The 16,839-nt window shown below is 44.9% G+C and overlaps 2 protein-coding genes across 7 annotated transcripts in view; one reads left to right on the top strand and one right to left on the bottom strand.

Moving 5' to 3' along the window:
- Nucleotides 1–16,839, bottom strand: part of lrba (LPS responsive beige-like anchor protein) — a 191,063-nt gene that overhangs the window by 62,328 nt on the left and 111,896 nt on the right. For all 6 annotated transcript variants that reach the window (XM_035530261.1, XM_035530262.1, XM_035530265.1 and 3 more), the window contains exon 39: nucleotides 15,990–16,126. In XM_035530261.1, the coding sequence (XP_035386154.1) occupies nucleotides 15,990–16,126 (137 nt within the window). The remainder of the gene's footprint in view (nucleotides 1–15,989; nucleotides 16,127–16,839) is intronic.
- Nucleotides 12,620–14,387, top strand: mab21l2 (mab-21-like 2). The gene has a single exon (XM_027031171.2). The coding sequence runs from the start codon at nucleotides 12,948–12,950 to the stop codon at nucleotides 14,025–14,027; it is 1,080 nt and encodes a 359-aa protein (XP_026886972.1). The 5' UTR covers nucleotides 12,620–12,947; the 3' UTR covers nucleotides 14,028–14,387.

Here is a 16,839-nt window from a genome sequence, read left to right as displayed (position 1 = left end):
CTCTCTCCACATGCCATTCCCCATCAGTAAATGAGTTCATCAGACTAACGAGGGGGCGTGGTAAATCCACTTGCCTAACGATGTTTTGCCCAGCCAATCAGAGTCCCCGTCTCCACAGATGCAGGCTTTCCCTGAGCACTCTGGAGCCAATTAGGGTGGATTTGTTGTTCCGTCTGAGTGATACCAGTACTTTTGTAAGGAAGAAAACCTTTTTTTTTTTTTTTGCAGTATTTGCTTGTGAGGACAAAAAAAGGTCGAGGACTGTGGAGACACGGTGACAGAGTCATGGGACAAGGAGCACATGATCCCTTTCATCCCCACGCATTTTTTAGGAAAAAAAATAAATCACTCAGAAGAGGTCTGTTTCTGATGTATTCGTTTCCCCATTCCGTTAGAGTAGCTAATTCAAATTGAAAAAGCAATAAAATACATCAAAGAATTAATGATGAGCATGTGACTGTGGTGGGTTGTGGGTAAGGTACTGCTCCACTGCTTTTGTGGGCTGGGTGAGGGGATCCAGCAGTAACGCACGCTCCTACCCTGCTCCTAAACTCTCTCCTCAGACAGGTTTATGTCACAGCCTCTTGATTGATAGTTTAAAGTCTTTTTTTCTCCTCTCGCAGTGAAACAGCGCAGCATGTCTGCTGTACGTGGACCGAAACAGACGGCCGCCCAGTCAAATAAACACCAGGCAGCGGCAATTGGGTAAACAGACAAAGGTGTTTGAGAGAGAGAGAGAGAGAGAGAGAGAGAGAGAAATGGGGGGGGCATTGTATCACTGCCCCACACTCTCTGGAGGTATTTAGCCTGAAGTCTGTCTGACGGGATTACTGGACTTTTGTTTCTCATCACTGTGCTGGGCTGGCCAGCGGGCTCTCGCCTTTTCACTCGCTCCTCTTCTGGAGACAGCTTAGACTCACAAAAGGTGAATGACAGAGAGAGAGAGAGAGAGAGAGAGAGAGAGAAAGGAAAAGGGAGAGGGATAGAGAGAGAGAGAGAGACGGATAGAGAGAGAGAGGGAGACAGAGAAAGACGGATAGAGAGAGACAGAGAGATAGAATGAGAGAGTGAGGGAGACAGAGACAGGGCTAGAGAGAGAGACAGAGGGAGACAGACAGGTATAGAGAGAGAGAGAGAGAGAGAGAGAGAGAGAGAGACGGAGAGAGCGAATGAGAGAGTGAGGGAGACAGAGACAGGGCTAGAGAGAGAGACAGAGGGAGACAGACAGGTATAGAGAGAGAGAGAGAGAGAGAGAGAGAGACGGAGAGAGCGAATGGACGGCTGGTAGGTAGAGAGCTAGTGTGGAGTTGTGGGGTTAAGAGAAGTGGATCCTTTACCATAATGACTCATTAAACACTTGGCCTTATATTCAGGTTTCAGGGCTGCGCTAAAGCTCTGGAGGGAGAACACACACACAGCCGCACTAATGAATTAAACGCCTGACACTGTCATGACACACACCCCTTCTGCTGGTTCCATAGCATACACTTATAATGCAATACACAAATATTAATACAACTGCAGAGGTGTGGGACATGAAGCCGTGATGACTCGAAAGTGCCATTACAGCCGGTATCGACTCGACAGGTTAGTCGGGCAACAGTCTGTGTAGCTTTTGTTCGGACACTTTCCCGTTTACAGAGAGCGCATAACAGCGGCACTTTCAAATCAACTGCTGTTATCTCCAACTCGTCACAGGCGAGAAGGGAAGGAGCCATTAAACTGAAGAAAAGTGTCATTAGAGCGGTAATTACAGACAGATAAGAACACAGAGTGGAGCACCTAGAACGCAGCTCAGAGAGAGAGAGAGAGAGAGAGAGTTGAGGAGGGTGAAGTGAAAGGGGGAGGGAGGGAGAGGAAGAGAGACGAACTGAGAGAGGGAGTGAGATGGATAGATGGGGAGAGAGAAAGAGTGAGAATTAGAGAGGTAGGGGAGAGAGAGAGAGAGAGAGAGAGAGAGCGTGCACTATTCCAGCATCATGTCTTTGCAACATGTCCTCTTGTTCTTAGCCCTGTGTAACGCTCCAGCCCTGGGGGCCACTCAGGGTCAGTGTGCTCAGGAGGCGCAGGGGGAGGAAGACGAGGATAAAGGTGACACAGGGACGGAGAACAGGAGCGTGAAATTCGGCAGACATCAGCAAACGCACAGGCCCACTTTAACGGCTCTGGCGTCCTTCTGCAGAAAGCCAGCAGGCTGGGTGGGAGCGTACGAGGGAGACGACGGCCTCTCGGCGTCGGTGACGTCCGCGGAAACTCAAATAAAGTCTGTGGAGCAAAGTTCAACTTATACCGAGACAAGCCAAGCGCACGAAAATTCCATCCTGCAGCGAACACCGATGGCCTCGGTGAAAACGGTCGTATAATCCAACCAACTGGCAAAAGACCAACACAGAGACTCCCTAAAGCCAATGGAGCAAACACCTTCAAGGTTTAGCAAGGCACTGCCCCATCAAAACAACGACGACGACACCACCACCACCACCACCACCTCAGCGAGGGGTCCCGCGCTGCCCCATGGGCCTGCCCTCTGCTGCAGCAGGCTGGTTGAGGGTGTATGCTCCATGGGCAGGTCCCTCTGTGCCCGGTCCCTCACCCTGCTTCCCCCCCATCCCTCCCTGGGACCGGGGCAGGGCCCCAGAGGGGCCGGACCCCCTTAATCCCCCCATTGTCCTGCCTCTAATTGGATTTGAGAGGGAGGCAGGGGTAAAAGGGTAAAAATGTGGCACCCCATTTTCTGGACAGCTCTAGGGGGTAGTGAAGTTTTTAAAACCTGAAAAGGAATCCTCCGGGAGCTTAAGAGGATTGAAAGGTGACAGTAGCTGGATCAGAGTGTTTCAGACTGGCTCTTTAAGCAGGTAAATAGTATTTATGCGCCCGTTGCCACGGAGAGAGTTCATATTGGGGTATTTAAGACATATTTAAGGCATACTTCACAGGAGAATGCTAATACTGCTAATAATTGAGCCGATAGACACCAGTTAGCATACACGGCCCAAAACATCCAATGTTGCTGGAGATTTTTAAGTGAAGGATAAGGTTGGGTTTAACGCACTGCTGTAAAACCAAACAGATCCAGTTCACTTAGATTACTGTCATATCAGCCGGTTTTGTACAGAGAGTTCTGTTTCTAAGCATATGCAGGTAGTGTTGCGCAGCTTTCCTTTGCAATACCCTACTGGGTATTAGATCAGCACCACAGAGGAGAGGCAGCTGTGAGGTTCAAAACCAACGATCACACTCATAAACGTACAAGATCACGCACCTCAGTCAGTTCAAAGGCTAGTCAAACCCTAGCGGGAGAGCCAAATTACAAATGCGCATTTAGCAGTAGAGACATTATTATAAATACACACATCTGCATACACACACACACACACACACACACACGCATGCACATCACACAGTGCTGGCTCCTCAGACAAGAAAAAGGATCAAATTCAGCAAAAAGGAAAAAAACAAGCAACATCTCCTTACACCCAATTTATTTTTCGCCTCCTCTCTCTTTCACAATAATGGCTCTAGTGACCAGTAATTCAGATCATTCACTCTGTGTGTTTTCACTGCTAGTAAAGTGGATCAGAAGGCTTTTGATCCAGTTGTTGCCTAGCAGAGTGAGTCATGGACCACTGAGCTCAGCCGGTCCCCACGGACGTGGCATTTCTACCAGACGGGACGCATCATTAACTTCGGAGAATCGGGGCACTGAGGAAGCACCAGAACCCTAAGGATACCAGATATCAGCTACGAGACGAGAAAAAAATGCTACTCCGCAAAGCACGGCCCAAATCACCTTCAAAACAGAAGGGCCTCTTGTACAGCGTATCACATAAAAACTACATGTAAGTGCGCAATACGCAGCACTGCACTGACAGACCATAGAGACAAACAACGCGGTCCACAGAGACAAACAACACAGTCCACTGTGCGAGTGGAGCGACTGGAACCGGCCGCCGGTACACTTCGTATTCCCGCGCAGTGTGTGGGAGCAAGGTGAGGCTGCAATGTGCACACAACCACACTCGGACACATTCAGCCTCCAGGAGCTGACCCGTCCATCAGGCCCAGGGGTGCTGGCTTGCCCTGCTGGATGAATGACGGACAGAAGATCAATGAGGATTGGGGGGGGGGGGGGGGGGGGGGGGGGGTGATGAATCTTCTCCTCCCCGTCTGTGGGGAGAGAGGGAGAGAGAGTGCAGCAGGATCAGGTGCAGGGCTTCTCTGAAATGGTCCGGAGGCATGGCTCATGCTAATAATCTTCAGGGGTGGCGTCTAATGCATGAGGGGGCGGGGTCTAGTGCAGGAATGTTATTGATACTTCTGGAGCTCAGGATGAGTGGAGTTATTGATGTTCCTGTATGTGATTTGTTTTTCATATGCTTTTCTCAGGATTTCTCTCGCTGTTTTGGAAGCTGTTTTTTACTGTATGATTTCAGACTTTTTAGAATGGTTGTAGCTGCAATTTGACTAAATGTCATTGATACATCCCTAACAGACCAATGTCAGTAACACGACGTTCCAAGGGCACATGTGACTGCAGAGCTGAACTGTATAAACTATACTGAAGACACAACAGACTACCAGCAACACTGAATAAGCAGGGTTCATTCAGATATGAGACACAACTAAAAAAGCCAGTTCTCACTTATACACACACTGCTTAAGACTTGCAGTTTTATGAATCTACTCGCTAAATTATGAATCATTTTTAATAACTCTTCTCCAACTTAAACCTAACAGCAGTTGTGTTCCAGTGAATCCTGTCAGAGCAGAATTGTCCAGGCATCCTATTAGAGCTGTATGATCACATCATCCCGACACTAGCCAATTAGAGCTGTACAAGCATGTCATCCCGACACTAGCCAATTAGAGCTGTACAAGCATGTCATCCCGACACTATCCAATTAGAGCTGTACAAGCATGTCATCCCGACACTATCCAATTAGAGCTGTACAAGCATGTCATCCCGACACTAGCCAATCAGAGCTGTACAAGCATGTCATCCCGACACTAGCCAATCAGAGCTGTACAAGCATGTCATCCCGACACTAGCCAATCAGAGCTGTACAAGCATGTCATCCCGACACTAGCCAATCAGAGCTGTACAAGCATGTCATCCCGACACTAGCCAATCAGAGCTGTACAAGCATGTCATCCCGACACTAGCCAATCAGAGCTGTACAAGCATGTCATCCCGACACTAGCCAATCAGAGCTGTACAAGCATGTCTTCCCGACACTAGCCAATCAGAGCTGTACAAGCATGTCTTCCCGACACTGACTAGTTTATTGACCAGAGCAGAAACCAGGAACCTCACACACACAGACCTCATCTTCATCTTTAGTCACAAGGCCAGAAAAAGATGACTATGAAGATGTGGTGCAAACAAACCAAACGCGCACGTGTGCGCACACGCATGCTATTGCTTTCATCCAGATTCATATCAGAGGGCAGGATCAGTAACCTCATTCATGTTGAATGATCTCATCTGAACTGGAAGTTCATGCAGAAACAACATGTCCTTTCCACTTGTGACGTACGCTGAAAATGAGGACACAGGTTCATTCAGCCTGTGACATCACGTGCCAGGCTGGCGTGCCGCTCTGTGCATGTCTCCGCCCCAGTCTCAAACAGTCTACATTTGTCTCCGCATTGCATGTGAAAGCAAACAACCCTGCCTGTTCCTCACTGGTAATTATGAGGTGTTTGATGGTACCACTGAATACAACTGGTTAAACACCCCCCCCCCCCCCCCCACCGAAGGCAAAAAAAAAACAACAACAACAACAATTTACAGAGACTATCTGTTGCTGCTTCATAGAAACAGCGTTCTGAGCTGAGGATATTTCATTAATCTAAAACACTGGAGATCTGAGATCTGGCTAAGTAACGGGGAGTGAAAATGATCAAAGGATGGGAGATGTATATACCACATGTGAGAAAAGAGAGAGAGAGAGAGAGAGAGATCTGACAGAGCAAAGAAGAGCAGACAGAGATATGAAAGGGAGAAATTATATATATATATATATATATATATATATATATATATATATATATATATATATATATATATATGAGACAGAGAGAGAGAGAGAGAGATATTCCAAATTTCCAAATATACAGAACGTTTCGGACTACGGTCCTTCATCAGCTGTGCAAGAAAAATGCTTTTGAATTAGTGTGTGTGTGTGTGTGTGTGTGTATGTGTGTATATATATATATATATATAAATATAAATGTTACATATTGTCTGGGACAGGCAGACGTTTAATAACTTCCAGGTGTTATGATTTCAGTCACAGCAAAACAGAAAGTGAGAGGAATAAGCAGGGATGGAGGGATGGATGGAGGGATGGCGGGATCCCAGCAGGACAGGCCATGTCAGTGGTGGGAAGCACTGTTGGTAACAGTAAGGAGTCGGGGCTGTAGAGGGGTAAACACGAGAGTCACGGCTGATCTTCTCAGCCTCATTGATAATGACGTACCTGCTAGAGCTGCCGTTAGCTTGTGCACACACTACTTAAGCCTAAGTGGAAAATCAATAGTCTGCTCAGGCCTGTCACTCTCTCTGGCAACCGAAGTCCATGGTCATTCACTCGGCAACCGACTGAGGGGTAGGGGTGTGTGTGTGTGTGTGTGTGTGTGTGTGTGTGTGTGTGTGTGTGTGTGTGTGTGTTAGGGTCCATGTGCATGCGTGTGTATGTGTGTGTGTGTGTGTGTGTGTGTGAGAGAGAGAGAGAGAGAGAAAGAGTGAGAGAGAGAGAGAGCGAGAGAGAGTTAGGCTCCACGTTCTAACTGCCACTGTCTGGTGTTTGTAGGACAGGACCGAACTATTCTACGGAAAAGAGCATTACTATCTGAGCTACATCATCCATTCATCCCTCTCTCCCTGTCTATGTCTCTACCCTTTCCACATTCCCTTTTTAGCCAATTCCAGAGCACCCTTTCCTCCATACAGAGGACAGGGCCAGACTGTGGATGAGTCATGCGCACAGTCACAAACATGCAGCCCAGACTCAGAGATCAGACGGCCTTCAGGAAGATCACAGCAGTGTGGAGGCACTAATGCAGCACAGCCATATATTCAAACAAGCCCACTACGACTCAACACACTAGATCGAGCAGATCCAGGTGCACGTACAAAGTAGGCGAAGACGCTTGCAGGATTTTTGTATCATTTTGCTGAAGGACAGATTATGAATGGAACCCTATTAACTTGGTGTGAAACAAGCCAGTTTCTTGAGAGGAAAAAAAAAACAACAAAAAAAACCCCTCTAGTTTCTGATGAACGCGTGCGATTTGTGTGATTACCAAACAGCAGCAAGCTCAAGCTTCTGAAAGCTGGATCCTGTTATGTATTACATGTCATTTAACTATAAGCTTTCCAGACATAACACTTCTTAAGCAGGAGAAAAAAATGAGCACTGTTTGGCCTGTTGTGTGTTTTCTGTTCACTTGTGTTTGAAAAGGTGGTAGCCACAGTGTGTCCTCAGTCTGAGAATCTGTGCTCCGGGCCTCACCTACTCACCAAACATTAGTTTGAGTGAAAATGTAATGCATGCTGATGTCTGAAGACATATGCTCTGGGCCCTCGACATCATAAAGACCAATCACAATCATCGGAGGAACTTCAGATGACCAATTACAGACTGGCAGAGCATTCCACAGATTCAGCAGGAGCTGGAGAACGAGAGGAGGGGGCAGTGGGGAATTGTGGGTAAGTTGGGGGTGGGAGGAACAGGGACACGCAGAGGCGCCCATCTGCTCCATGACCTCACCAGATCTGCCTGGCAGATGCGGAAAGACCTGCCAAGCAATTAGTAGCACCAGTTGATTTCTTCAGAGCCGTCTCCTAAGGGCCAACACAGCTGGGGCCTCTACTGTGTGTGTGTGTGTGTGTGTGTGTGTGTGTGTGTGAGTGAGTGAGTGAGTGAGTGAGTGAGTGAGTGAGAGAGAGAGAGAGAGAGAGAGAGAGAGAGAGAGAGAGAGCGAGCGAGCGAGAGCAAGGGTAAGCTGTTGGCTCCCTCTCAGATTTCTAGTGCAAGGTTAAAAAAGGCTACAGACTAAAAGCACCTTCACTCACCCCCCCCCCCCCCACGCTCTCTCTCTCTCTCTCTCTCTCTCTCTCTTCCCCCCCCCCACTTTCTCTCTTGCTCCTCCTCCTCCCCATTATCTGTCGGTGGGAAGTAGGAAGCGTGCTAACGTGGGCTGACATGAGCAGAAAACGGGTCCAAGTCTTCTTCACGCATGGTGCTGCCACATACTACTGGAGGGTCACGGGGCCGACTCACGGGGCCACCAGCCTAACATGCAACTCCTCGATAGCTGTGGTGAATTTCATAGGTATTGCACAAGTGATTTTTAACAAACAACGCTGAAATACTCTACTGGCTTTGGTGTACTAATCCCTACTGAAAGTGACAGAAGATAAATCGCCATACGTGACGCACCAGGATTGGACAGACGTGATAGAAATCATGCCAGAGTAGGAGAAGGACAGGGCAGAACGTGAGCAAGAGGGTAAGAAAAACACCGGAAGAGAGACAGAGAGAGAAAGACAAAGCGGGAAAGAGAGAGAGAGAGAGAGAGAGAGAGAGAGAGAGGGACAGAGACAAAGTAGGAAAGAGAGAAACAGGCTTATCGGACACTGTGCAGTGCCTCAAGAGGATCAGAGTTGAGATGTCAGATCAAAGAGGTGCATCTTCACATCTTCCTGCCCCCTCTTTCCATTTAATAAGAAAAAAAACCCTCTTAGGCTCCGAGAAGACATTCAAGAAAGAGCAAAGCAGTAAGAGGCCCCAGCATCGCTGTTGTGCCTTCTGAGGATTCATCTCCAGCAACTACGCATGCTTGGTAACAGTGCAACAACGGAACACCGGCTGGCCCTGGAAAGGTTGAAAAACCGTGCGCAACTATACCGTGTTTACCATGTTCCATTGGGGGCATTTAAACACACTCAAGAATTTTTGTTCTGTGTCCTTCATTTTATTCTATTACTCCTAAAACAAGTAGCAAAGCACGGTGCTAGAAATACCATCGATTGTTTCTCGTTCGACTGATAACAGGGTCCTGTGGAATTAGAATTCTGTAGAACAACCATAAAACATGTGGTAATGCTTCATAAGCCTTAAAGAGCAAACACAAACCCATTTGATCCAACCTCCCTCAGGTAGCAGGAGATCTTTAGGAGACAGATTCACTGCGAGGGACCTGGTCTGAGCTCTACACGCAAAGGTAGTTCGCTCCAGTTAGTCAACGTGTGCGCAGTACTCACTAACAAAACAACAACAAAGCATTAGCCCAACATTTTGCTTTAAAACCGTCTCTTCATGTAACAGTTGCCCTGCATCCTAGCTTGTCCCAAAAGATGACCGGCCATATCATTGCACACGCCCTCCACACTTTGTTTCTATAAAAGCCTTAGTGTGTACTGACTTGGACAGTCGTAGTTTTGTAAGGGGAGCTCATGCCATCAGGGCCTGTCTGATTAGCACAACCTGGATATGGCTGCGATATTTAAACCATCTCCTAGTGAAAACACCATACGGAAGGAAATATTACATTATTTACACATGACTCATTCTGCAGTTATGAATGATTTAGAGGAAAAAGTTAAAACCACACCAGCCCTAATTTTTTTCCTCATCTTTAAAATAAATCAAATGGTATTTTTGCATAAACTATACATCAGTTTTATCTCAACAGACTGTAAATTATTGGCATCCTGTTCACAGTGAGCTGTTTAGCATAAACTCAAGAACTGAGTGATTAGACCATCTTTCCCAGTCCAAGAGCCAACACTTAGCAATGAACACAAGGTTTGATTTATTTACTCTGGTTTTACTAAATCAGAGTCATTCAAACTTTGCCTGAACTACCGTAATTCAGAACATTGACCTTAAAACAGCTTTTGTCTGGAGCTAGTGCAGAGCAATGCACCATCATGCACAATTTCGAATTTACCATATAAAATTGTAAATTTTAAGTAGTAAATTATTCTCAATATGTAATGGTAAACAATGGTTTCTAAAAGTAGAAGTAGAATAGTTATAATAGATACCAAACGACTAACTGTTTTAACCCTGACAAACCTTACTAGGTTAATATCAAGGCATATAAGTCTTATAAGACTGCAACTAAAACGGATGTTCAGACAGAATAACTGAGAATAACTCACACAACTAAGACTGCAAACCCCTGAGAAATAGCCTAATGTAATAAGCTTATCTTAAACTGCACATTTTGTTTTTGGTGACAGTAGTATTTGGTAAGTTGTCCTTTAAAAAAAAGAAGCAAACACTTAAATAATCAAATTTGTACAATTATAATAAATAAGAGTTTTAAAATGTACTTTTGATTTTGTTTAATTTATAAGTTTATATGTAATAAATAATTGTATTTTACAAACCTGCCCTTTAAGAATAGTGTGCAAATTAGAGGAACTAGGTTTAATATATTAAAATAATTTATTATAATATAAAACTCTATATATATATATATGTATATATATATATGTATATATATATATGTATATATATATATGTATATATATATATATATATATATATATATATATATATATATATATATATATATAAAGAGAGAGCGAGAGCGCTTAATCGAATAATAAAATAATTAGACAACTCTTAAGAATTTGTTATTAGTGATTACTGATTACTCCGGATTTAAGTACGAAACAATTAAACAACGCCGCAAATTTCCGAAGTATTGCCAAAAAATTGCGTTCGGACAAAAATGACGGTTTGTGAACTGCGGAACGAACATAAATCGCGAGCACACAGAAAAGTAACAAGGTGACTGCCAAATTTGCAACTTGACTTTGGCTTTCGCAAGGATAAACCCAAATGGATCAATACCTCGCCACTGCTTTGACTCTCAATCTAAGAGGGACCTCAGAAACTTTTAGACTATTGCGCATTTACTATTGCGCATTTCCAGGCGACATGCCCGTAAGGGGAAGCTGATGGACTTTTAAGTGATGAAACATGAAGTCTTCGGTGATAAGAGGACTTCAATTACCACACCACAGAACACCCCTTGGTAAATTATTCATCACGGACACGGTTCACTGCCGATAAAACGTTGAGAAGATTAAAATAACTCACTAGCGAGCAAATGGAAACGCAGAGGGAAACTAAAGGTGTTATTAATGCAAAGAATTCGGACAACTCTAAGCAAATAAGGGGTTAATTACATAAATGTATATAGCGGTAATGATGTCTGGAGGGATTACATATCACTATGTGCAGCCTGCATGCTGTATGTAATGAGACTGCTTTTAAAAGGCCATATAGACCGAAAAAAACAGTCAATGTGCAACAAAATCCCCAAATTATTACTATATCAACTTAAAGTTCAGTATGCAAAAAACAAAAAACAAAAAAACAAACAAACAAACAAACAAACTATAAGAAGTTACAATAAATTATTTCTACAATAAATACAATAAATAAACGCAGGTGAGGCCCGGTTCGTTCAAGCCCGTGGTAAAGATACAACGCGCGCGCCCCTTTATTCTTTTCCGACGCATTATTCCAAGAAGGAGCTCGTGCAGCCGCAGCGAAGCGTTGCTAAGACCCCGCGTGACTGCTCCCTACGTGTAAAAGCGTTTTTTTTTTCTGACTCAGTGTGATCTAATGTTGATAACGTCGATGCTTGTATCCAAACCTTAACGTTTAATAACGTTATTGTGAATAGGAATTAGATGCGTAAGTAAATTTAAATGTATATCTCCAATAACCACACACAGAGTGAAACAGGATCGAGGCACAGCTATATGAAGACACTACTTCGTGCTGAAAACTAAATATGAATATTACAGTAGGAAAATGTCAACACCGAAAACGAAGGACTTCCAAAAATAGAATGAGGGATTTCAGTGCCACATAGCTAAGAGACAGTAATTATGTTTCGTCAACGTGACCTATTTTACACCACCAGACTACGTTTGATAATATCAGTAAAAGCGGAAAAAAAGTCTTCAGACACTTTAAAATTTAAGGACATATATTTTTTTTTTTTTTTGTTTAAAGAAACTGCATAAAACATTCAAAGGTAAAAATAAAACTGGAGGGGTTCAATACGAAATTACACTTCAGTGCCCTGGCATAAATCTTTAAAGGGAAGGAAAAAATCGTCGGTTTGGTAAATCGCATTTAAGCAATTAGTCCAGGGCTCCTTAAAAAATAATAATAAATAAATAAATAAAATTAAAAAAAAGGTAAACACCCACTCCATCCATGTAACAAACTCGTAGGGGTTTTTTTTTAATTAAAAATTACTATTGCATAATGCAAAGAAGCCACAAAGACAAATTGCAACGGTGTAACATCAACGGTCCTTAAAAAGCGCAACTGCTTAGCTGGTCTTGGCTGGAAAAGGTGCCCGACGCGCTCTGAACGCAGCCTGCACTTCCCAACCTGCGGCTCGGCGCAGGATGTTGAAGAGGAGTGCGTGTCTCCCGCGGGTTAGGCTGTGATTGGCCAGTGGCGCTGACAGCTCCGCCGGTGATTGCAGGAACGCAAGCCCGACCCCCTTCGGTGTCGCTCGAGGACCATTCATAAACTAAACAAGTCCAGCGCTCGTTGCTGAGTCTGGACAACCACACGCGAGGGCGAGGCGGTAACGCACGGTTTTCACGCGCAGGAGTGGGAGAGATGACATAGCGGTCAGCGATTCAGCGCGCAGCTGATGTAGTCTCGGGGACGGGCAGAGCAGTGCACACACGCGGCTCTCACAGGTTGATTTGGACATTACGTCGCATCTCTCTCCGTCTCCTCCTTCAAACTGACGTCTATCCCGCGGTGGGCGCAAACTACTTCTCCATTTCTCCCCCTTGTTCAAAGCTCTGCCTCGGGCTGTACCGGTAAGCATTGGATCCCTCAGCGTACTGCGAAACTCCGGTGTACAGCCCGGACCTCTGCCCAAATATGATAGCGACGCAGGCCAAGCTAGTTTACCAGCTGAACAAGTATTACAACGAAAGATGCCAGACGCGCAAAGCTGCCATCGCCAAGACGATCCGCGAAGTGTGCAAGGTGGTGTCCGATGTCCTGAAGGAGGTCGAGGTTCAAGAGCCTCGTTTCATCAGCTCTCTGAGCGAGATAGAAGCGCGATATGAAGGCATGGAAGTAATTTCTCCCAACGAATTCGAAGTGGTACTTTACCTCAACCAGATGGGAGTCTTCAACTTTGTGGACGACGGCTCCCTGCCTGGCTGCGCGGTGCTGAAACTCAGCGACGGCCGCAAACGAAGCATGTCGCTCTGGGTCGAGTTCATCACCGCCTCGGGATACCTCTCGGCCCGGAAAATCCGCTCCCGGTTCCAAACTCTCGTGGCCCAGGCCGTGGACAAATGCAGCTACCGCGACGTGGTTAAGATGGTGGCGGACACAAGTGAAGTGAAGCTGCGCATTCGGGAGAGGTACGTGGTGCAGATTACGCCCGCGTTCAAGTGTACGGGGATCTGGCCTAGAAGCGCAGCACAGTGGCCCATGCCGCACATACCCTGGCCCGGCCCGAACCGCGTGGCAGAGGTAAAGGCCGAGGGCTTTAACCTCCTTTCTAAAGAGTGTTACTCACTAACTGGAAAACAGAGCTCGGCAGAGAGCGACGCCTGGGTCTTGCAGTTCGCCGAAGCCGAAAACAGACTCCTGATGTCGGGCTGCCGAAAGAAATGTCTGTCCATTCTTAAGACTCTGCGTGACCGTCACCTCGAGCTGCCGGGACAGCCACTTAACAACTACCACATGAAAACCCTCTTACTGTACGAGTGTGAGAAACACCCGAGAGAGACCGACTGGGACGAATCCTGTCTCGGGGACCGACTGAACGGTATTTTGCTGCAGCTCATCTCGTGCCTGCAGTGTCGCCGATGCCCACATTACTTCTTACCAAATTTGGATCTGTTTCAAGGAAAGCCGCACTCGGCTCTGGAGGCTGCGGCCAAACAGACGTGGAGACTGGCTAGGGAAATCCTTACAAACGCGAAAAGTTTGGACAAATTGTAAAAATGCACGATGAGACCGTGGACATGTTTTGACTCGCAGCGTCATTCGGTTTTAAAATCGCATCACTTAAAGTGGAGACTGCGGTTCTCTAAAGCAACGAGACAAAGACGGAACAAAACACAAACGCAAAACCTTTGCCAAGACGCAAACGGGACATTTTGCCAGAGAGAAAAATGAAGGTACCTTTTAACATAATGTAATGACTTTCTTGTTTGTTCTAATTGTTTCACAAAGTGAAAAGATTATTTAAATACATGCAGAATATCATTAATTGCAAAATTAAAAATGTAGCGTGCCAAGTTTAACTTTTCCATTATGTGACCCAAAAACGAAATGTTAATAAAATCGAAAGAAAATAAATCTGAAACTTGGCATCTGTCATTCCTGAAAATCAGTAAATATTAAGGCCATGTGCATTAAAATGTAAGGTATCATTAATCCCGGAAGGAAGTTAGTATTGTACAGCAGAAATGCGCATGTATATTTTATATATTTAATTTTGGCCTTATAGCCGTGCGGATGTTTCAGTCCACGCTTTATCTAGATTTAATATGATTCAAACTGATCTGTTCAACACTACTGTTGAAGCAAATATAGAGCTCCACAAAATAAAGGCAAGGTAGCGTTCACCACGAGCACAGACCTTCCGTGACCGCGCGGCCCGTTGCTGAAGGCGCCACGGTATCTCGTACAACAGCGCAAATAAAAAGTAAACGCGGTACTTAAAACAGAGACATGGAGTAAAGTTTATACCTCATGCACACACAACGAGGACGAAAACGCACGGTATGGCTCGCATACCGACGGTGTCCGATTAAGCACGGACGTTTCTTTGATCACAAAACCAATTCCGTGAGAAAGCAAACTAAATTAAAACAAAAATAACATTTTAGCCACGGCAGAGGTGCAGTTATTTTTTTCTCCTGTTTTAAAACATGGTACGGAGGAGCTAACAAATCTAATTATATTTAAATAAAGACATTCAATTTAAGGCTTTATATTATTTGGTTGAATTAATACATTTAAAATGAAGACAAGTGTTAGGTGCTGAATGACGAATTATTATTATTAATAATAATATTTAAAACAACATTAATAACAACAATATTATTATTATTATTATTATTATTATTATTATTAATAACAATAAAATGGTTCAACACGGACGGACTTTTTAAAAGATTTTTAAGTGGACAAAAGAAGGAAAACGTTGCTAATTTTTTTTTTTTGTATCTATTAAGCGATGTAGATATTTATTACAGAAACACTATACGAGCAATAAATTGCTTCGGCATATGCAAAGTAGCTTGTGAATTTGAAAGGAAAGCATACACTGAATGAGACAGAAGTAACCGAGATCTGCGGAGTCAGGCCTAGCTGCGCCAGCCATCCTTTCCACGCAAGGTTCAGTGCAACACACGAGCCATCGCACAATCCCAAACTGCGCTTTAGCCCAGCAAGCATGAACGATGCCTTCTCGACTCAAATGTCACCTCTTCAGACACTCCACCTGACGTCGTCAGTAAGACATCGAGTGACAGTTATAATTAAGGTTCATGTTGGCCTTCGCGCCATGTGTTATGATTAACACAGAGACACTCCTAGCACGCCTTGCGGAGAAATGCAGGCGTTTTCCCCGCATCCAGCAACCAGAGCGCTTGTAGTGCGCGCTCGAACCCGATAAAACCTAATCTCATTCCGAATGCTCGTGCATAATTTATAGTGAAGTAGAACAAACAGTTTATGCCAGTCAAACAACACAATAAGCGATACCTGTACACAAAACCAAGCCACGTTTAAATTGTTTTATTTTGTTTTTCTTCTAACTGTTTAATCCGAGAATGCATACTGGGAGTGCTGGTGGTTATTCTCGTTGGGAACAATTTTTAATTCTCGTTTCACGTGAGGAAATGTGACATCTGGATGAGTTTTGGATCAATGAGTCGGTGCTCCGGCTCTTACCTTGGGATCGATTTTCTTAAAGCTGGGTTCTTCTTCATCCACCTCGAAATAGAGCTCAGCGGCTGTGATGGACAGCGTGCCCTTCACCACGAGGGCAGGAGCGACCAGCTGCGCGCTCGTGCTTAGGTTAACGGGGCCTGCGAGGTAGTGGAGACAGAGGCGATCAGAGCCTGCGCGCGCGCGCGCGCGCGTGTGTGTGTGTGTGTGTGTGTGTGTGTGTGTGTGTGTGTGTGTGTTCTCTTCCCCTTTCCCTCCCTTAGCTGAAACTACCATTTCTAAGGGCGACAGTGTGTTTAAGTAAACATATAAACTCAGGGCACGTATCGATTTTCGGATGGCCTTTCTCTGGTTTTAATAAGGCTGTAACAATACATTAAAACGCGCCCCCAAACTAAAATGATACTCAGGGTAACCGAAATGCATTTCCAACTAAATATGAAGGCAATACAGCGAAAGACTTAATGTCAAAACAGAACTTATTAAATTCTCTCACCTATGAAATATTTCTCACTGCAGATTTGACTATAATAATGACATGTTCAGGACTCCTCTATAAAGACTACCAATGACCTATTTTATTCTACAAAAAAATGACAATACGGTAGCGATTCGTATGTTTCGCTGACATTAGACTGCGAGTCCAACCCAAAAGGATACCTGTTTTTTTTAAATATTCGATGTTAATGAATCAAACGATTCCTGGAAGTCATTTTTATAGTAGAGGCATAAACGAGGGCCAAACGACGCGTCCACCCATGAAAGAAACAAAGTCCGCCTGGTCAGAAAGCAAAACCCCGCTGTCAGTCAGCGCGCATTGATTGCGGGGTTTGGCGAGCCCTGTTTAATCTCT

Source organism: Electrophorus electricus, chromosome 9 (genome assembly GCF_013358815.1).
Source record: "Electrophorus electricus isolate fEleEle1 chromosome 9, fEleEle1.pri, whole genome shotgun sequence".
Taxonomy (NCBI): Eukaryota; Metazoa; Chordata; class Actinopteri; order Gymnotiformes; family Gymnotidae; genus Electrophorus; species Electrophorus electricus.
Note: the sequence above shows the minus strand (reverse complement) of the source record. Positions and strands in the feature narration are given on the sequence as shown.